General features: G+C 37.1%; 1 protein-coding gene across 1 annotated transcript in view; it reads left to right on the top strand.

The window, feature by feature from the left end:
* The window catches only part of GPC5 (glypican 5), a 661,644-nt gene that overhangs the window by 343,697 nt on the left and 302,227 nt on the right, over positions 1–15,720 (top strand). Inside the window, exon 7 of the mRNA XM_030459284.1 lies at positions 9,770–9,932. Within this exon, the coding sequence (XP_030315144.1) occupies positions 9,770–9,932 (163 nt within the window). The remainder of the gene's footprint in view (positions 1–9,769; positions 9,933–15,720) is intronic.

Genomic DNA, 15,720 nt, shown 5'->3' with positions numbered 1-15,720 from the left:
CTCGCCAAAACTGTGCTATGGACAACATTGTTATGGTCCATTGTGAAATGAACGAATACTGAAGGGTTTTGTTTCATATTAATTAATTCTCTATTAAATTTTATAGGTGTCTACTCTGATATCATCTTTTAGGTCAATTTTAAATGCTCTGCTCTAAGGATCAGAGCAGCTGCTCCATGCAGCTGCTGAAGAGGGAAATGTATCTTTAATGTTTACATTTTTTAAAAAATGAGGGACAAATTTTAAGGTGTTAGCTGCATAACAGTGGTTAAAGGAAAAGTAAAAGTTTCTTTCTACTTCCACTTTCTGTTTAATTTCAAAGGTTTCTGGGAATTTATCAGTTTTATAGAAATATAACAAACCTGAAATACATTTTTTCTTGCTGAAAGACTTAACAATTGTTTAGAAACCTAAAAAATTCTACCATAATGGATGGCAATGTCACAGCTTCTTGCTAATAATTTTGTGATAACTGCACATATTAGTCTCTAGCATATCTGAGTGCATAAATCACTTGTGATAGCACCTTTTCTTATCTCTGTATGCCTTAGTTTAAGTGGAGATAGCTGAAGTCTATGTAAAGAATTATTCTGTAAGCAATCTTCCAGACCTAGAGACTACACAATCAATGTTTCACATGCAGATAGATTAGAAAAAAAAAAAAAAGAATATCTGTATTCCTGATTTACTGCAAACCACAAGTCTTTTGAGGACCTAACATACTACAGTTAGTAGACATAAGTATCTTGGAGGCAGACACTGTCATTGTGCAAAATTTCTGAAATGTTGAGAAACTCACAAACTTGTCTGCTGGCCCAGGTGGCTGTTGGCCTGAGCTGCCCACTTCCAGTTTACTGATGTGGAGATCAATGATGTGTATGAATACCAAGTCTACCTTTCATATACCACTTGATTAGTTATCCCTTGATAACTTATTTCCAGTATGTACTACCCAAGGCTAAAAGCAAGATGGTTTTTTCTCCCAAATGAATTAAAAGGTTTACTATGCCATATTTGTCAATAATTTTTTGATTATTCCCTATTATGTGCTGGTCACCAATGAGAACGTTTTTTATCACCTCTCACTGGTTGTATTGATAAACCACGGCTGAATCATTTCACAATGCTGTCATCAGTTCCATTCAGTGAAAACAGTTCTCTGGATAAATCACAATTTTTTCCATGCACAACAGGATGGAAATAGGAAATATAAGGTATCTCTGACAATCTGGTAATAATTTTGCTTGTGGTGACACCACTGATTATCACAGTACAGCTTTTTCTGTATTGCCTTCTAAATGGCCTTACAGATGAAATGTGAAATAACATGTTATTCTTATAAACTGGAAAGCGTTCCAAAAGGTGTTGATATTTTTAAAATCCATCCTTTAACTGGTTTAATATCATGCCCTTTCACCTTAAGATCTATGAAGCATAAGGCAGAATCAGACCATGAAATACCTTGTATGCAATTTTCATTATCTGTCATGATTTTTAATTCACTGTAGCTGTAACTTTAGTCTTGTGTTTTCACTGATACTGAGAGGAATCTAGGCTTTAGAGATCATTAACTCTTCTTAAGTAACAATCCATGTCATAAAAGTGAGGGAACTACTTTTGTAGATAGAAGCTCAGAATTTCCAGACACTGGAAATACACAAATATACAAGTAATGTAGTATAGATAATTTGCTGTAGAAATCAATCCTAGCTTATTTTCCAGTAGCAATGATATATAAACATGCCTCTTGAAGCATTAAATACATATTTTATTTTCAAAACAAGATTTTATTCTTAAAAGAATATGAAATATTTCTTGTTTTGTCACTGTCATGATTTTTGTTTCTAAGAAACAGTCAAATGAATAACTGATTGATTTTCAGTTCAAGCCAGTGCACGATAATGAGCTAACGTTCATTAATTATATCCATATACATGAATTCTTGCAGGTCAGTGAATTTTCTTACATTCAGCATCTTCCTTGGTACACTTTGGTTTTTTCTCTTACTTGAAAGACTTTCCTGTAAAATGATGGTCATCAGACTAATTGAAATTGGCTGAGTTAAATATATGTAACTGTGATTAATTCTCCATGTGGTTTCATAAGTTCTAGTTGTTAACACTGAAAATGCCTGCTTTGAAACTTTTTTCAAGATTTCCAGAAAATCTAATTCTTAAATTATAATTATCAGCCTTTATCACAAATAATTTGATCTTCATTCTACCTAGTACTGCACTTATATAAAGAGAGAGCATACAAAGAAATAATTAAAATGTCCATTTTGTATTTACAGCATCTGATTAATGGTTGGGGTCCCGTTTTCCTTTTGTTCACTTGGCCTAATTGTGACTAGGAGCTGTGTTGTTATTAAAGAAACAAACAAAAAAAAAGGAACATCTGGTTAAAAGAATGAAGAGTTCACTTGGAAAACCTTTTCTGCAGTTATTTCTTTTCCATAAGTCTAATCTTAGACACCTGGCTTTGCTCATTTCTGCTTTCTATTGCCTCTGTAGACAAGGCTGATGGTTCAGTTGTCTGTGCACAGGTTCTTGGAGCCAGTCCAGAAGCTCAGTGTCCCTTGGCCTCCAGCTGCTGGTCCAGAAGGTCTTCTGCTAATTCTCTGTCGCATCTCTCCAACCATGTAGTGCCCCAAGTAGTCCACGTCATCTCAAATGGCACTAGGCAATCATGTCTAGAAACCTGAAAAAAGCCTCTGACATATAAATTACAACTGAGGACCTCAGACACCTTAATTAAAGAAAAACACCTATGTTTTTTGACATCTACACTGAGATGTATGAATCTGGAGTCAAAAGCCAACCAAAACCCTGGGTAAGCTTGTTCAGATGAGCTTTGCCTGATCACAGTATTTCATGGTATTTAAATTAATCCTTTTGTTTATTATTGTTAGACTTCAGTTATTCATTAAAGCACTTGATAGTAAGTTATCTAGTGTTTGACACAGCCCCTCCTGAAACAAAGAATTCCAGCTTCTGAAGAATTTTATTTGTCTACTATGATGACAGAGGAAAATGGTCTAATATGTGTCATATCCATTAGTATCCACCCTTTCCAAGGTAGAAGAGTCTCAAAAAGCATGAGGACAACTTAAAGGATAAAATTATTTGCAAATTACCTGAAAAATAACTTGTAAGGTGTAGTGAAGGGGGTTATGATAATGACCTTCAAATGAATACAATGGAACAGATGAACAGAAAACAAATACAAATCCAAGCAGATCCAGACCTCTAATAGAATGGATGCTGAAGACACTCCTACTATAGCTTTATTAATATTTTAAATGAACTTTTGCTGGTGATGGTTGATCTTTGGTTTTTTGTATTTTTTTTTTTTTTTAATGGTTGGTTTTGGGATTTTTTTTCTGAAATTTATATGGTTCTCTTTCATTATTATTACTATTTATTTCTGCTTTTAAGTATGTCTTCAGGGATGGGTGAAACGAGCTAAGAACATCAGTTTCAAAATATTAATTATATATACTGTTACTTCATTCTGGTATTATCAACAACTAGACAAAAAGAAGAGTAGACGTTATTATTAGGTTTAATTTTGCTCTCCTTCATTTTCTTAGAAATGCCCAGCTGTCTTAATTTTTGGAGGATGATTTAAATCTGCAGTGAGGTGTCAGCAAGACATATTCTTTAAGAACAACAACAAAAAAAGTCTAGCATCTTTTAAACTAATCAGGTGATTCTGTGTTTAACTCTACTAACAGAAGCTACATCACAGACAAAAGTCAAGCTTTTGCTCCTGTATTTGCCTGCAACAGGTAATAACTGGAAAGAAAAGCAATCATTCATGACAGAACGGATGTGAGAAGCTGACCTGAGGCTTTTTAGCTGTAAAATGCACTCCAGGACATAAAGATTTTTACAGGGAAGAGTTTCTCTAATAATGTAACAAATTAGGAAAAGGATATTTGTTGCAGGACAATTACATTTAAGAGCTGTATCTACATCGCTAAATAAGAAGAGGGTCAAGGATGAAAGCACACACTTTCCCATGTCCCTAGTACTTGCAATTAGCCTCTTTAATAAAAGATTTGCCTCAGGGAGAACTGGTCAGAATAATCAAAACCAGCCCTAAGTTACAAAGACTGAGAAACACAGACATTCAGTACCTATTTCTCTAGCTCCTTCCCCATTAGTCCTGTAGAGATCCCAAGGAGCTGTGTCTGTTCTGTTAAATAATATTGATCAGGGATTGCACGTGTCCTACTTCCCAGAGCAGAACAGACATACCCAGGCTGCCTGTTGAGGTCAGGAATTTTTGTGGACAGTACTAGTTGGGTCTGTTCAAATCTGTGATGGCCTGGCAGCGTGCCAATGATGGATTAAAATGGACAGTGTATGCTAGTGCTTGGGCCCACAGCCTGGCACTGGTGAACTATACAATTTTCACTTCAGTGAAAATTATTAGCTATTTCTACCTAATTCAGTAGTTAGCTTTCTATGAATATTGTGTTTGTTTAATAAATGGGTTTAAATGCTACGTAAATAACTACTGAGTGTAAATACTTGTATTTTTTAAGCAGTAGTATTATAATAAGCTGAGGTGATTCCTATTTCTACTATTCATAGAATCATAGAATCATAGAATTGGCTGTGTTGGAAGGGAGCTCAGAGATCACCAAGTCCAACCCTTGATCCACTACCGCTGTGGTTACCAGACCATGGCACTGAGTGCCACATCCAGTCTCTTTTTAAATGTCTCCAGGGATGGAGAATCCACCACCTCCCTGGGCAGCCCATTCCAATGTCTGATCACCCTCTCTGTAAAAAAATTCTTTCTAATATCTAACCTAAATTCAAACAGCAACAGTTTTGATCATAAAGTAGTAAATGTGTATCAAGAAAGCACAAAAGGTAAGTGATGCAGTTCTGACTCACAGCCACCGTACTGATTCTTGCTTGTGAGTAGAATGAATGTTTATTTCTGTTTGTATTCAGATGAGTTGGTTTAGACTGGAGAGGAATGCCATGTTTCTTCCATCAGAAAGTCAGGCTGCTGCCTGGCTGGTGATTTTATGGAGTAAAATGAGGCTGTGGTTTTGGAACGGAGTTTTTAGACCTGGATTTTGGGCAGAAAGCAGTAGGTTTTATAGAGCAGTGTGCTCATTGCTTGTACTTTCTGCATCACTTCAGGGATGCAAAGGCTATAGCTGATTAGGAATCTCATTCTCTCTTCAAATTTCCCTGAAAAAGCAAAAAATTAAAAAGGGGCTGATGTACTTCCCATGAAACTACAGCTTGTTTTTTAAAAAAAATACACTACAGGGCATTATGATGAGAGACTGAGAGAGTTGTAATACTAGTTATCTAAATACGAGTTGCCAGTATAAGCCAGGCTTCTAATTTAGAATACACATTTTTGTTAAGGATTTTTCACATTACTGGAAATGAAACCCTGCAGGAGATTCTACCCTACAGAGGCGTGAGTAGTTTTTAATGAGACCACTAAAGAGAAATGCTGCATTTTTAAGTATTCAGGTATGCAATGATAAGCAGAGGAATGAACTTCAGGATAGTTTATTTCTCTCAGCTGAAAGAGTTCAAAATAATCATACTTCTAGAAATAATTCTGCTGGGTTTGATTTGATTAGGTAAATTGGATTCACTGCTGGGCTGGGCTCCTCTGAGATTCCCTCCACAAGGTCTTCAAGATATTATGATACGCACATAAATGAAATAAAGGAAATATTATGACGGAGCTTAGTTCATATCGACTGCAACTGAGTATCATCAAGATATTTTTATTGAAAAAAATAAAATAAAATTCACAGAAAATCAGTGTTTCCCCTGCAGGTATATGATGTGTATTGTAAGTAAATAGGATACTAGATTTTTGTTGAAAGAGAACCAATATCACATTAGTTTCAATAGTGCAAACTCACATTTCCTAGTCTTTCAGTGTTCATCACACATGAGAAACAAAATCACTTGAATCTTCCTGCAACACAGGAAAGCACAGGAAAGTAAAAAAGTATTTAGTCTTCTAATTGAAGTCAGATTTACTCACAATAATTTCTAGATCTCTGAGAGACAGGAGGGACAATTTTGGTTAAGTCTAACCTCTTGCATACCCTATCCCTGAAACTCTAAATTAATTCATGCTTTAAGACCAAAAACTGATGCAGAATATGTATATATTTTTTAAGAACTTGACCAGAACTTTCAATAAAATATTTTGATATAGCTTTTTTAAAATGTATAATATCAATAATATAAATTTGTTTTATTAAATTTGAATGTGAAAATATAAGGTTATGATTAATTTGATATTTTCATGTGCTTTGGCCCTCTACACAAATCTGTCAAAACTTTGCCACGTAGGTGCTTACAAGGCTGGCTAAATAAATTTTTAGGTGTTTCATTTTTTTTTTTTTTTTTCTTTTGGTCCACCAAATGATGAGCTCCTTGGTTAAAAAACAAAAATATTTTTTTGTTCCTTTTTAACCACTCCACTAGAACTAATTTCTGTACCATACTTCCTGAGCAGAGGAAACAAAAACTGGATTTAGGGTTAATATAATAGCTATAATCTGACTTAGTATGCCTATTTCTGTCCCCAAAGATATTCCATTAAAATCTTTGGCTAGAACATTATTCTTGATAATTCACAGTCCGCTGGCTACTCAGGCCACTGATGATTATTTTACAGAACAGAATATTTTATCTTCTAATATGCATGTAATACAATATTTAGACTTGCAAATTTATATTTGTCTGTATTTTATTATAGTGTGTATTTAAAAATTCATTCTATTGCCTGGTTTACCAGATGAGGTATCTTAGACAATATGTCAGTTCTCTTTGTTATTTAGTAGTTTTTCAGTGCGTGCAGCACTGAAAGGTTTATCACTGCCTTTTCTTCTTTTATCTTTTCTGGTCATTGATAAAAATCTGAAGTAATTTGGAAAAATTAACAGACCATATAGGACTATACGACAGCTGTACATTCTTAGTGATAATTTTTGTAGTTATGCTTACACGCTGAGATTTATCAGGAAAGTTCAAATACTCTCCTATCAATACTTCTGCTGCTGCTGCTGTAAGCAGTTCTTGTTCTACAGAAACATTATGTTTATTGGGTCATATATTTGCATATGTTTACTTTATTACAACAACATAACTTCCGTATTTCCATTCTAAAATATGAAGTTTGAAAAAATTTATTAATGTTACTTTTTGTTATTATAACCTTTTTCAGAATCGCTGTTTGTGCCAAATAAAGTGTTCCACTAAGCAGCCATTGAAAATCCCAAGGGGCTTCCAGGCAATTGGGAAGTGAGAGACCTAAGCTGGATGCCCAGCTTCCCAAAACTACACAGACAAGTTGTGAAGCTGCACATTTCCAAGGAGTGCACAGTTGACTTAAGCCCAAAACATTCACCTGGGCACATGTACCAAAGCAGTGGTAAAAAGACCACAGATTTTCTGTTAAAATTAAATGCCACCAGGAGAGGATGTGGTTTTGATATAAAAATCTTATTTCACCAAACTTTCATCGAAATCAAGGGAAAGATTCAGAAAATCCAGCCTGGAATATTGGTATGCCTACTACACTCTCACAACACTTAAGCACAGATCCTATGAAGAGAGGCTGAGGGAGCTGGGGGTGTTCAGCCTGGAGAAGAGGAGGCTCAGGGGAGACCTCATCACTCTCTACAGCTCCCTGAAAGGAGGCTGGAGCCGGGGGGGGGGTTGGTCTCTTTTCCCAGGCAACTCTCAGCAAGACAAGAGGACACGGTCTTAAGTTGTTCCAGGGGAGGTTTAGATTAGATAATAGAAAGAATTTCTTTATGGAGAGGGTGATCAGACACTGGAATGGGCTGCCCAGGGAAGTAGTGGATTCTCCATCCCTGGAGATATTTAAAAAGAGACTGGATGTGGCACTCAGTGCCATGGTCTGGTAACTGCAGCAGTAGTGGTTCAAGGGTTGAACTCGATGATCTCTGAGGTCCCTTCCAACCCAGTCGATTCTATGATTCTATGATTCTATGATTCTATGATTCTGTGATTCTATGATTCTATGATTCTATGAACACTGGTGACATAACCCTTGCTGTAATTCAGTCAAACTAACATGATTGTCAATAATATTTGCTGCTATTTTCACTGAAATTAAAAGACTATAATGAATGATGAAATACACAGGTTTTATTTTATATTTTTTTCAATGGCAGAAATTTAGTAGAATGGAAAAACCTTTTGGATATCTGAAAGCAAAAATATTATTTTGGCCTGTAATGCAAAAGGAAGAGCATTACTAGTTTTGCAGAGCACACAGTCTACAGCTAGCAAACCTCCTAAGCTCATACAACAAAATTCTTCAGTTATAACCTGTGCTTCTATTCCTCTTAAATAATAGCTTTATAAAAATTGCGGCACAACAGAATAATCATTTTAAATGCCTTTTATCTTTATTTGTAATATGAATCAAGCTAGCTTTGAAGAATTACATGGATTGTATAAATTTAATAAAGAATTTCTATTAGATCTAAGCCATTCTGAGCAGAGAACCAGCACTAAGATTTGTGAATTTATATGGAGGCAATATTTCTTCTTTTAAAGTTAAGGAGACCGAAGAGAATAACAAAATCCAAATTATGAATGAGATTGTTCGTTTCTTAATCTTTACTCTTTCAAGTACAGTGAAAAGTTTGGAAAAAGCAGAACACTTTTTCAGTTTTAAAACCACATGTAAAGAAATATGATGGGATCATCCTGAAGGAAGGAGAGTAAGAGGAGAAACAGAGGAAACAGGGGAAGGAGAACATAATTACTTTGGGCTGGAATTTAGAGAAGCTGCAAAAATATAGAGACCTTATTAAGATGATGTATTTTAAGACTGAGACAGAGATACAGAATGTAGAGGGGGATGCATCTTCTCAGGCTGAGGAAACCCTATATATAAATGTCTCCATAATGTAGAAATTTTGGCAGCGACTTGTTTCAAAATCTGTCTTGTCGGAGGTTCATTACCACATTTATCCCACAGAACTTGGGGATAAGGAGTACCCTGTTATACAGCTGGCTTTGAACTGTGCACAAACCCCCCCCAAAATAGCATGTTTAACTGGGTATAGTTCATTAAACTGGCAGTGGTGTTTTTTTCTCATAAATACTATGTTGTCAGAAGTATGGCACACACAATGAGCAGGGAACAGGGCACCTATTCAAAGGACCTTTTTTGTCTTAGATAGATTTCTCTTTCAGGTAGCATATGATTCTCTAACAAGACCATTGAATCCAAAATGCTGCACAATTTGGTTCTGCTGATTCAGTGCTGAATGGCATTCTCCTTATGCAGTGTTGCAATTGGCTGCAATTTTAAGACTCTGCAGACACCAAATGGGTCTTGAGAAGATCTGGGGCCAGTTGGAAGCTGTCTGCTTGCTCTAAGAGGGATTAGCCTGAAGGAATGAGGAGCTGTCTGTATCCATTCCACTTGGACTCTGGGACAGGAATTGGTGCCTGCTAATTTTTAATCTATCAAGAAAATCACAGACATTAAATAATATTTTTTTATTATCATTTAAAATAAATTACACTTCTCTGGATACTGCTCTTTTAAATCTGACTATAAGCCAAGAAAAAAATTAAATAAAATCAGAATTCTCCTTCTGTGGGTCCTTGAGTTTTCTTTTTAAATCAGATGATTGCTAGAGAGACATATATGAAAATTCAGATACTCACTGCAATTCTCTGTCCGTGCTGTTAACTTGCATACTGTATCTTGTCTTTAGCTGTTGCAGGGCAAATCATTTCCAAAATATGAAAAATGGGATCTCCGACAAACAGGCAGTGGTGAAGGTGTGGATGAACAAATCAGTGGAGATTGTGACGATGAAGATGGTTGTGGAGGATCAGGAAGTGGAGAAGTCAAAAGAGTCCTGAAAATTGCAACCTGTAAGTCTATGATTCTGTTTCTTTCATGCATTTAAGTGGTGAATTGGCATGTTTTCCACTAAGAAATACCACTGATTTATCTTGGAAAAGGTGTGGAAAAGCTGTCTGCATAATTTTTCAAAAATTTACAGGATTAATTATAGGATTATATGCAATTATAGGATTTCTATGAGCCTGATATGAATAGAGTATCAGTTTTATAGTAACGCATGTAAATATGTACTCGGCATAATGTAGACTAACCTCAACACACTATTTTAGTCAAATAAAAGTGTTACAATGACATACCCTTGCGAGTTACTGCTTAAAACAGAAAAGATTTGGCAGTTTAACAGAGAAATGGTTCTAATTTTTCATGGAACTATTTTAACATAAAAGGTTTAGTTGTGGTAGCTGAATTTCATAGAGCACTACTGGAACCAATGTACTGTAGCCCTCTCAACTTCAATGCAATTACTACTTCTTACACTTCTTTGTGCTCTTCTTATCATTTGTGTGTGTGTGTGTGTGGTTTTGGTTTTGGTTTTTTTTCCAGTACTAGGCCATATCTGGCACATTTTTCTTTAAAAAAAAAAATTTGTTTGTGCACTTCAGTGACATGGAACTGTGAGTAACTGTACTGAAGCACAAGAATGTTAACTGCTCCTATGAATCAGGATGTTATTCTACCTCTCTTATTTCTCTTCCCAGTATAGAAATATTGGGAATAGGTGCCTGGTATCTTCAAAATTGGTTTGTTTGTTCGTTTTTTGTTTTGGTTTGTTTTTTTACTTTTGTTGTTGTTGCTTTTTTCTGCATTTTGTATTGCAAAATTCAATACTAATAAATAAGAAGTCAAGGCTGGTGTTAATCCCTGAATTAATCTCCATGTACTGAATTAGAGCGTACTCCAGGTTTCTAAGCTAGATGGGAACCCCAGGTCCTTCTTGACTTGACAGTGAGAAGGAAACTTAGAAATGTGGCCATAGGGAAGCTGTAGCACAGTCTTGCCTGATTCTGACTTAACAACCAGAGAAATGAGACTCTGAGCTTCTTGGGACATGCCTTAGCAAGTCAGTTTGAGCTCAGACTGTACAGTTTCAGTCCTATGGTAGCTTCCCTAGATGAGATCCTGAAATATTTCCAAAAAGATTTAGACACTTATGTCCTGAGAATGCCTTTGGAGATTTAACTTGGAAGAAAATAAGTTAGAGATCAAGTATTTAAAAATAGATGTACTTTGGAATACTGGATATATTACATCTACTTGATAATGACACTCTATGGTATGGGAAGACTGTAAAATAATCTTAGAATATGACTAGGACTATTAAGGAAGTATTAAATGACAAAGGAATTGACAGAATAATACATTTTCTTTCACCCTTTTATACTGCATTAGAATTTTCTTCATACTGATGTATTTAGTGTAATCTTTTCAAAATGTCAAAAATATAATTAGCCTTCATACTCTCTTTTTAATGCATGTGTTATAAAACTCTGGAATCTTAAACTACATATTAGGCATACTGAAGTTTGCATGTAATGCTGTTTCTTTTGAACCTTTTCTAAGATATTACTTAATTGAAATGAGTTCATACTGTTCAGTATTATGACTTGTGCATATATTTTGAGTTACTAGTACCTTCGATGATCTGTTGTGATTTAATCCATTTATTCTGGTATGCCTTTAATATTTGGAATGCACCTTAAATGTTGGCTTGAATGTTTACCAGAAAGAGTCCTAGACAACACTTCTTTGTTCTGGGTTATCACACAAGTAGTACGTCTGGAATTAAAAATGGAATTGAAACTGACAAAAAGTAAAATAGGTATATTTTAGAAGGGAAAAACAAAATAATTCTCAAGATTTAGGATTTTACATGAGGAATTACAGAGGGCTATGCTGCCATCCTGCATGAGATGGACAGGACAGAGAGTTGGGCAGAAGGACCAATTGAGGTTCAGTAAGGGCAAATGTAAGGTCCTACAAGTGGGGCAGTACAACCCCATGCATCAGTATAGTTATAGGTATATAGTACCTATATAGTATACAGGGGCTGACCTGCTGGAAAGCAGCCCTGAGGAGAATGATCTTGGAGTCCTGCTGGACAGTAAGTTAACCACGAACCAGCAATGTGCCCTTGTGCTCAAGAGGGCCAATAGTACCCTGGGATGCAATGGGAAGAGTGCGGCCAGGAGGCTAAGGGAGGTCTTCCTCCCCTGAAGGGGCTCAGTTCTACCTGAGTGAGGCCACATATGGAAAACTGTGTTTAATTCTGGGCTCCCCAGTTCAAGAGAGATGGGGACTGCTGCAGAGGGCAAGAGAGATGACTGGGGGACTGGAGTCAAGCTGGAGAGAAGACTGGGAGGAGATGATATCGATGTGGATAAGTATCTAAAGGGAGTCTAAGGAGGATGGAGACACTCTTTTCAGTAGTTATAGGCCAGTAGGAACACACATTAACACAGGAACTTCAATGTTAACATGAGAAAAAAACTTCTTTACTGTGAAGGAGACAAAGCACTGAAACATGCTGCCCAGAGATGTTGAGCAGTCTTCTTCTCTAGGGACATTAAAACCAATCTGGATTCAACACTGTGTAGAGTGCTCTAGGCAATCCTGCTTTACCGGGGGGGTAGGAATGCTGATGATCTTGTCTTAGGCTGATGTTGCGCCGCTTTGTAGCGGGGGAAGGGTCCCGCGGCTGGCTCCTGCGGAGAAGCTGCCGAAAGCTCCCCGGGTTCCAAAAATCCAGCCCCACCTCTGGCGAATACTGAGCCCATCAGTGACAATGCCTCTGCGATTAGCATATGGAAGAAGGGGAAACGAGCTGCTCTTAAAACCTCGGAGCAGAGGAGATGAGAGCAATGCCGGAGCAGATACCAAGGTTGGTGAGGACTGAGGGGAGAAGGTGCCCAAGCAGACGTTCCACCCCTGTTGCCCATAGAGAACTACGATGGAGAAGTGGATCTGCAGCCATGAAGAACCCCGTGCCATAGGAAGTTACTGTTCCCGAAGCATCCGTGACTCTGTGTGCAGCCCGGGCTGGAGCAGTTCCTGAGGGACTGCACCTGTGGGAGGGACTCATGTCGGAGGGGTTCCTGAAGGACTCTGACCCGTCAGAGGGACCACAGGCTGGAGATGGGGAAAGACAGTGAGGAATCCTCCCTCTGAGGAGGAAAAGCGGCAGAAACACCGTGTGGGGAACTGACCCTAAACTCCCACTGCCCCTCCCCTGTGCCCTGAAGGGAGAAGGTAGAGGAGCCGGGAGCGAAGGGAGAGAAGGAGTGAGGAGAGTTAAACTCCGAGTTTTGTTTTCTTATCCCTGTTTTGATTTGATTAACGAGAAATTAAATTGATTTTTTTTGCCCCGAGTTGAGTCTGTTTTGCCCTTGACTATAATTAGTGGGTAGGACCCTCCTAGTCCTTCTCTGGACTCGTAAGGTGGATCTTTTTCTGCCCATCCCACAGCGCGGGGAGGGAGTAAGAGGGGAGCCACGTGGAGATTCGGAACTGTCTGGGCCTGAACCAGGGCAGGGCTCTGGGGGTCCCTTCCAAATCCGGGGATACTGTGATTCTGTGAATTACGCATTTATGAGTTTTGAAGCTCTGAAAAGACATGACTTTTACAACAGGTAAGCTGTTTCATTAGCATTTGTTTTTAACGTGTCACACTTAAATGGGTGAAAAGAAGGTCATTTATGGAGTTTAATAACATGCACATTTTAACTGTATTCATTATGCACATAATTCACTTTATACTTTTTTCACCTGATATTCTTTTTTACTTGCAGATATACCAATAGTATTCTTTTTTACATACGACTTTAAAAGTTTTTTATTCTGGAACTTTGTATTCTCTCGTAATCAACCAGGAAGGAAAGGTGGATTACTGACCACTTTGTACTGAAACGAAGTCTGAAGGCCCTAGCCAAAGCATGTGCTCCTTCTTCATAGCTGTTCCAGACATTTTCACCAAGGAAATGATCGTCTACAATAAGTTAATAATCTAAATAAACTGTTAAAGTACAGTATAGAAGTAGCCCCTTTGAGTACATAGTTTTTGTATAAAAGTAAGATGTGTGACAATACATCCATCTTTTCTGAGGCCATGTCACTGCTTTCTGAGTGGATGTATGATTCTCAGGCGTGAAAGAAACAGGGGAAGGGAGAAGATATGTTTCTGCCAATATAAACCTCTGGAAATGTTATGTGAATTGCATAGCCTTTGAAGCTGAAGAAGACTTATTTGTACACTCAGTGCTTTCACTTAATGCTGGGGACTGACAAATGTGTGTTGAAAGGCTTTAGGCTTTGGAAGACCAATGAAGAGATTTGGTATTTATGACTGAGAAGTTATATCCCTAGCATTACACTAGTGTTTAAATCACTTTGTGTTTTGAAAAATTCTGTTTTTCATAACATGTAAGGATCCTTACCTTGCAATCAATGTTTCAAAGCCCGACAATTTTGCTGACTGCTTCACTCTTCATAAATACTTCTAAAATGTAGCAAATTGGTTCAGTTATTTGAAGGAATGGTACTAGAAAGGATAGTGTGCTTCAAATGTATAAAATAAACAGTAGTATAAAGTCTTGACACTTCATTTGCTAGTTTTATTTTACTTTAACCCAGAAGCTCCCAGAGGACTATTCCGTGTGTCACATTGAATTACCTCCTCAAAAAACCCTGCAGAATACAAGAGGTAATAACAACAAATACTTATCACCTTTATATTGATTTGAATGTGTTTTCAAATAGCTCTGTGAGGAAGGGCTAATCCTGATACCATTCCTCTAAGGTACTTAATACCATCTATCAAAATTCTTCTAAGACTTCTAGCAAGACCACTAATTTTCTGAACAGTGCTCTACCATTTGTTTATTTGCCTTTTCTCATTTTATCAGGCAACACAGGTGTTTCATTACTACCACCATCTCACAGTTCAGGGCTCATATAAGTAGAATACCAAAGGTGTCTTTGTGCTTAAGGTATATACAGGCAAACCTTTTTTTCCCACTTGGTTGCCTTTTTTCTCACATTCATTCTCTCTGAAGAAAAAGTCTCAAAAATATTTCATTTTGAGGACTATTTAATATGAAGACGAATATTCTCTTGTTCAGACTATGCAACAGAAGGAAAATAACGTTGGAAAAAACTGTGTTTTGAACTAGATATAAAAAGAAATTATTTGGATTCAAATAAAACAGTCTGTGTCTCTTAACTGATGCTATACTGCATTCTAAGTCTCAAATATTCTTTCTACTCATTCTGCTCCTTCATCCACTTCAGTATAGTTGCTTTCTAATTTTTGAAAAAGTCTGGTTGTTGCAGCATCTTCTGTGACCAATTCCTTATAGATGACACATGTGTTTAACTTCAGTTAGCCCCCCTGATTCAAGGAAAGCAAATGTCACTGACTGCTCTACATGGAAATATGCAAATTCCATAGAGGCTTTCTGATATTGCTTCTCATCACTGGCAGCCCAACTCAGGCCAGGGCACAGTCTTTGCCTAAACTAGAATAAAAAGTCTTAATATTAATTCAGTAATACCAGTTCACATGCACAAGTGGAACTCGCAGAAAGTGCAGTAGTGGTCATGGTATCTCTGATTTGTACATCAGTTTTGCTCAGTTGCTTCATCAGCCTTTCCTACCCAAAACATGCTGGAATTGAATAGAAATAGATACTGTTCACTGAACAAAATAACCAGTCTGAGTACACATCTTAGCTATGCTGTAACATGTGATTTCACTAAGGTAAATGTTCATCAGAAGTACTTGACTGGGACACAAGAAGAAGA

This window comes from Calypte anna, chromosome 1 (genome assembly GCF_003957555.1).
Source record: "Calypte anna isolate BGI_N300 chromosome 1, bCalAnn1_v1.p, whole genome shotgun sequence".
Lineage (NCBI taxonomy): Eukaryota > Metazoa > Chordata > Aves > Apodiformes > Trochilidae > Calypte > Calypte anna.
Note: the sequence above shows the minus strand (reverse complement) of the source record. Positions and strands in the feature narration are given on the sequence as shown.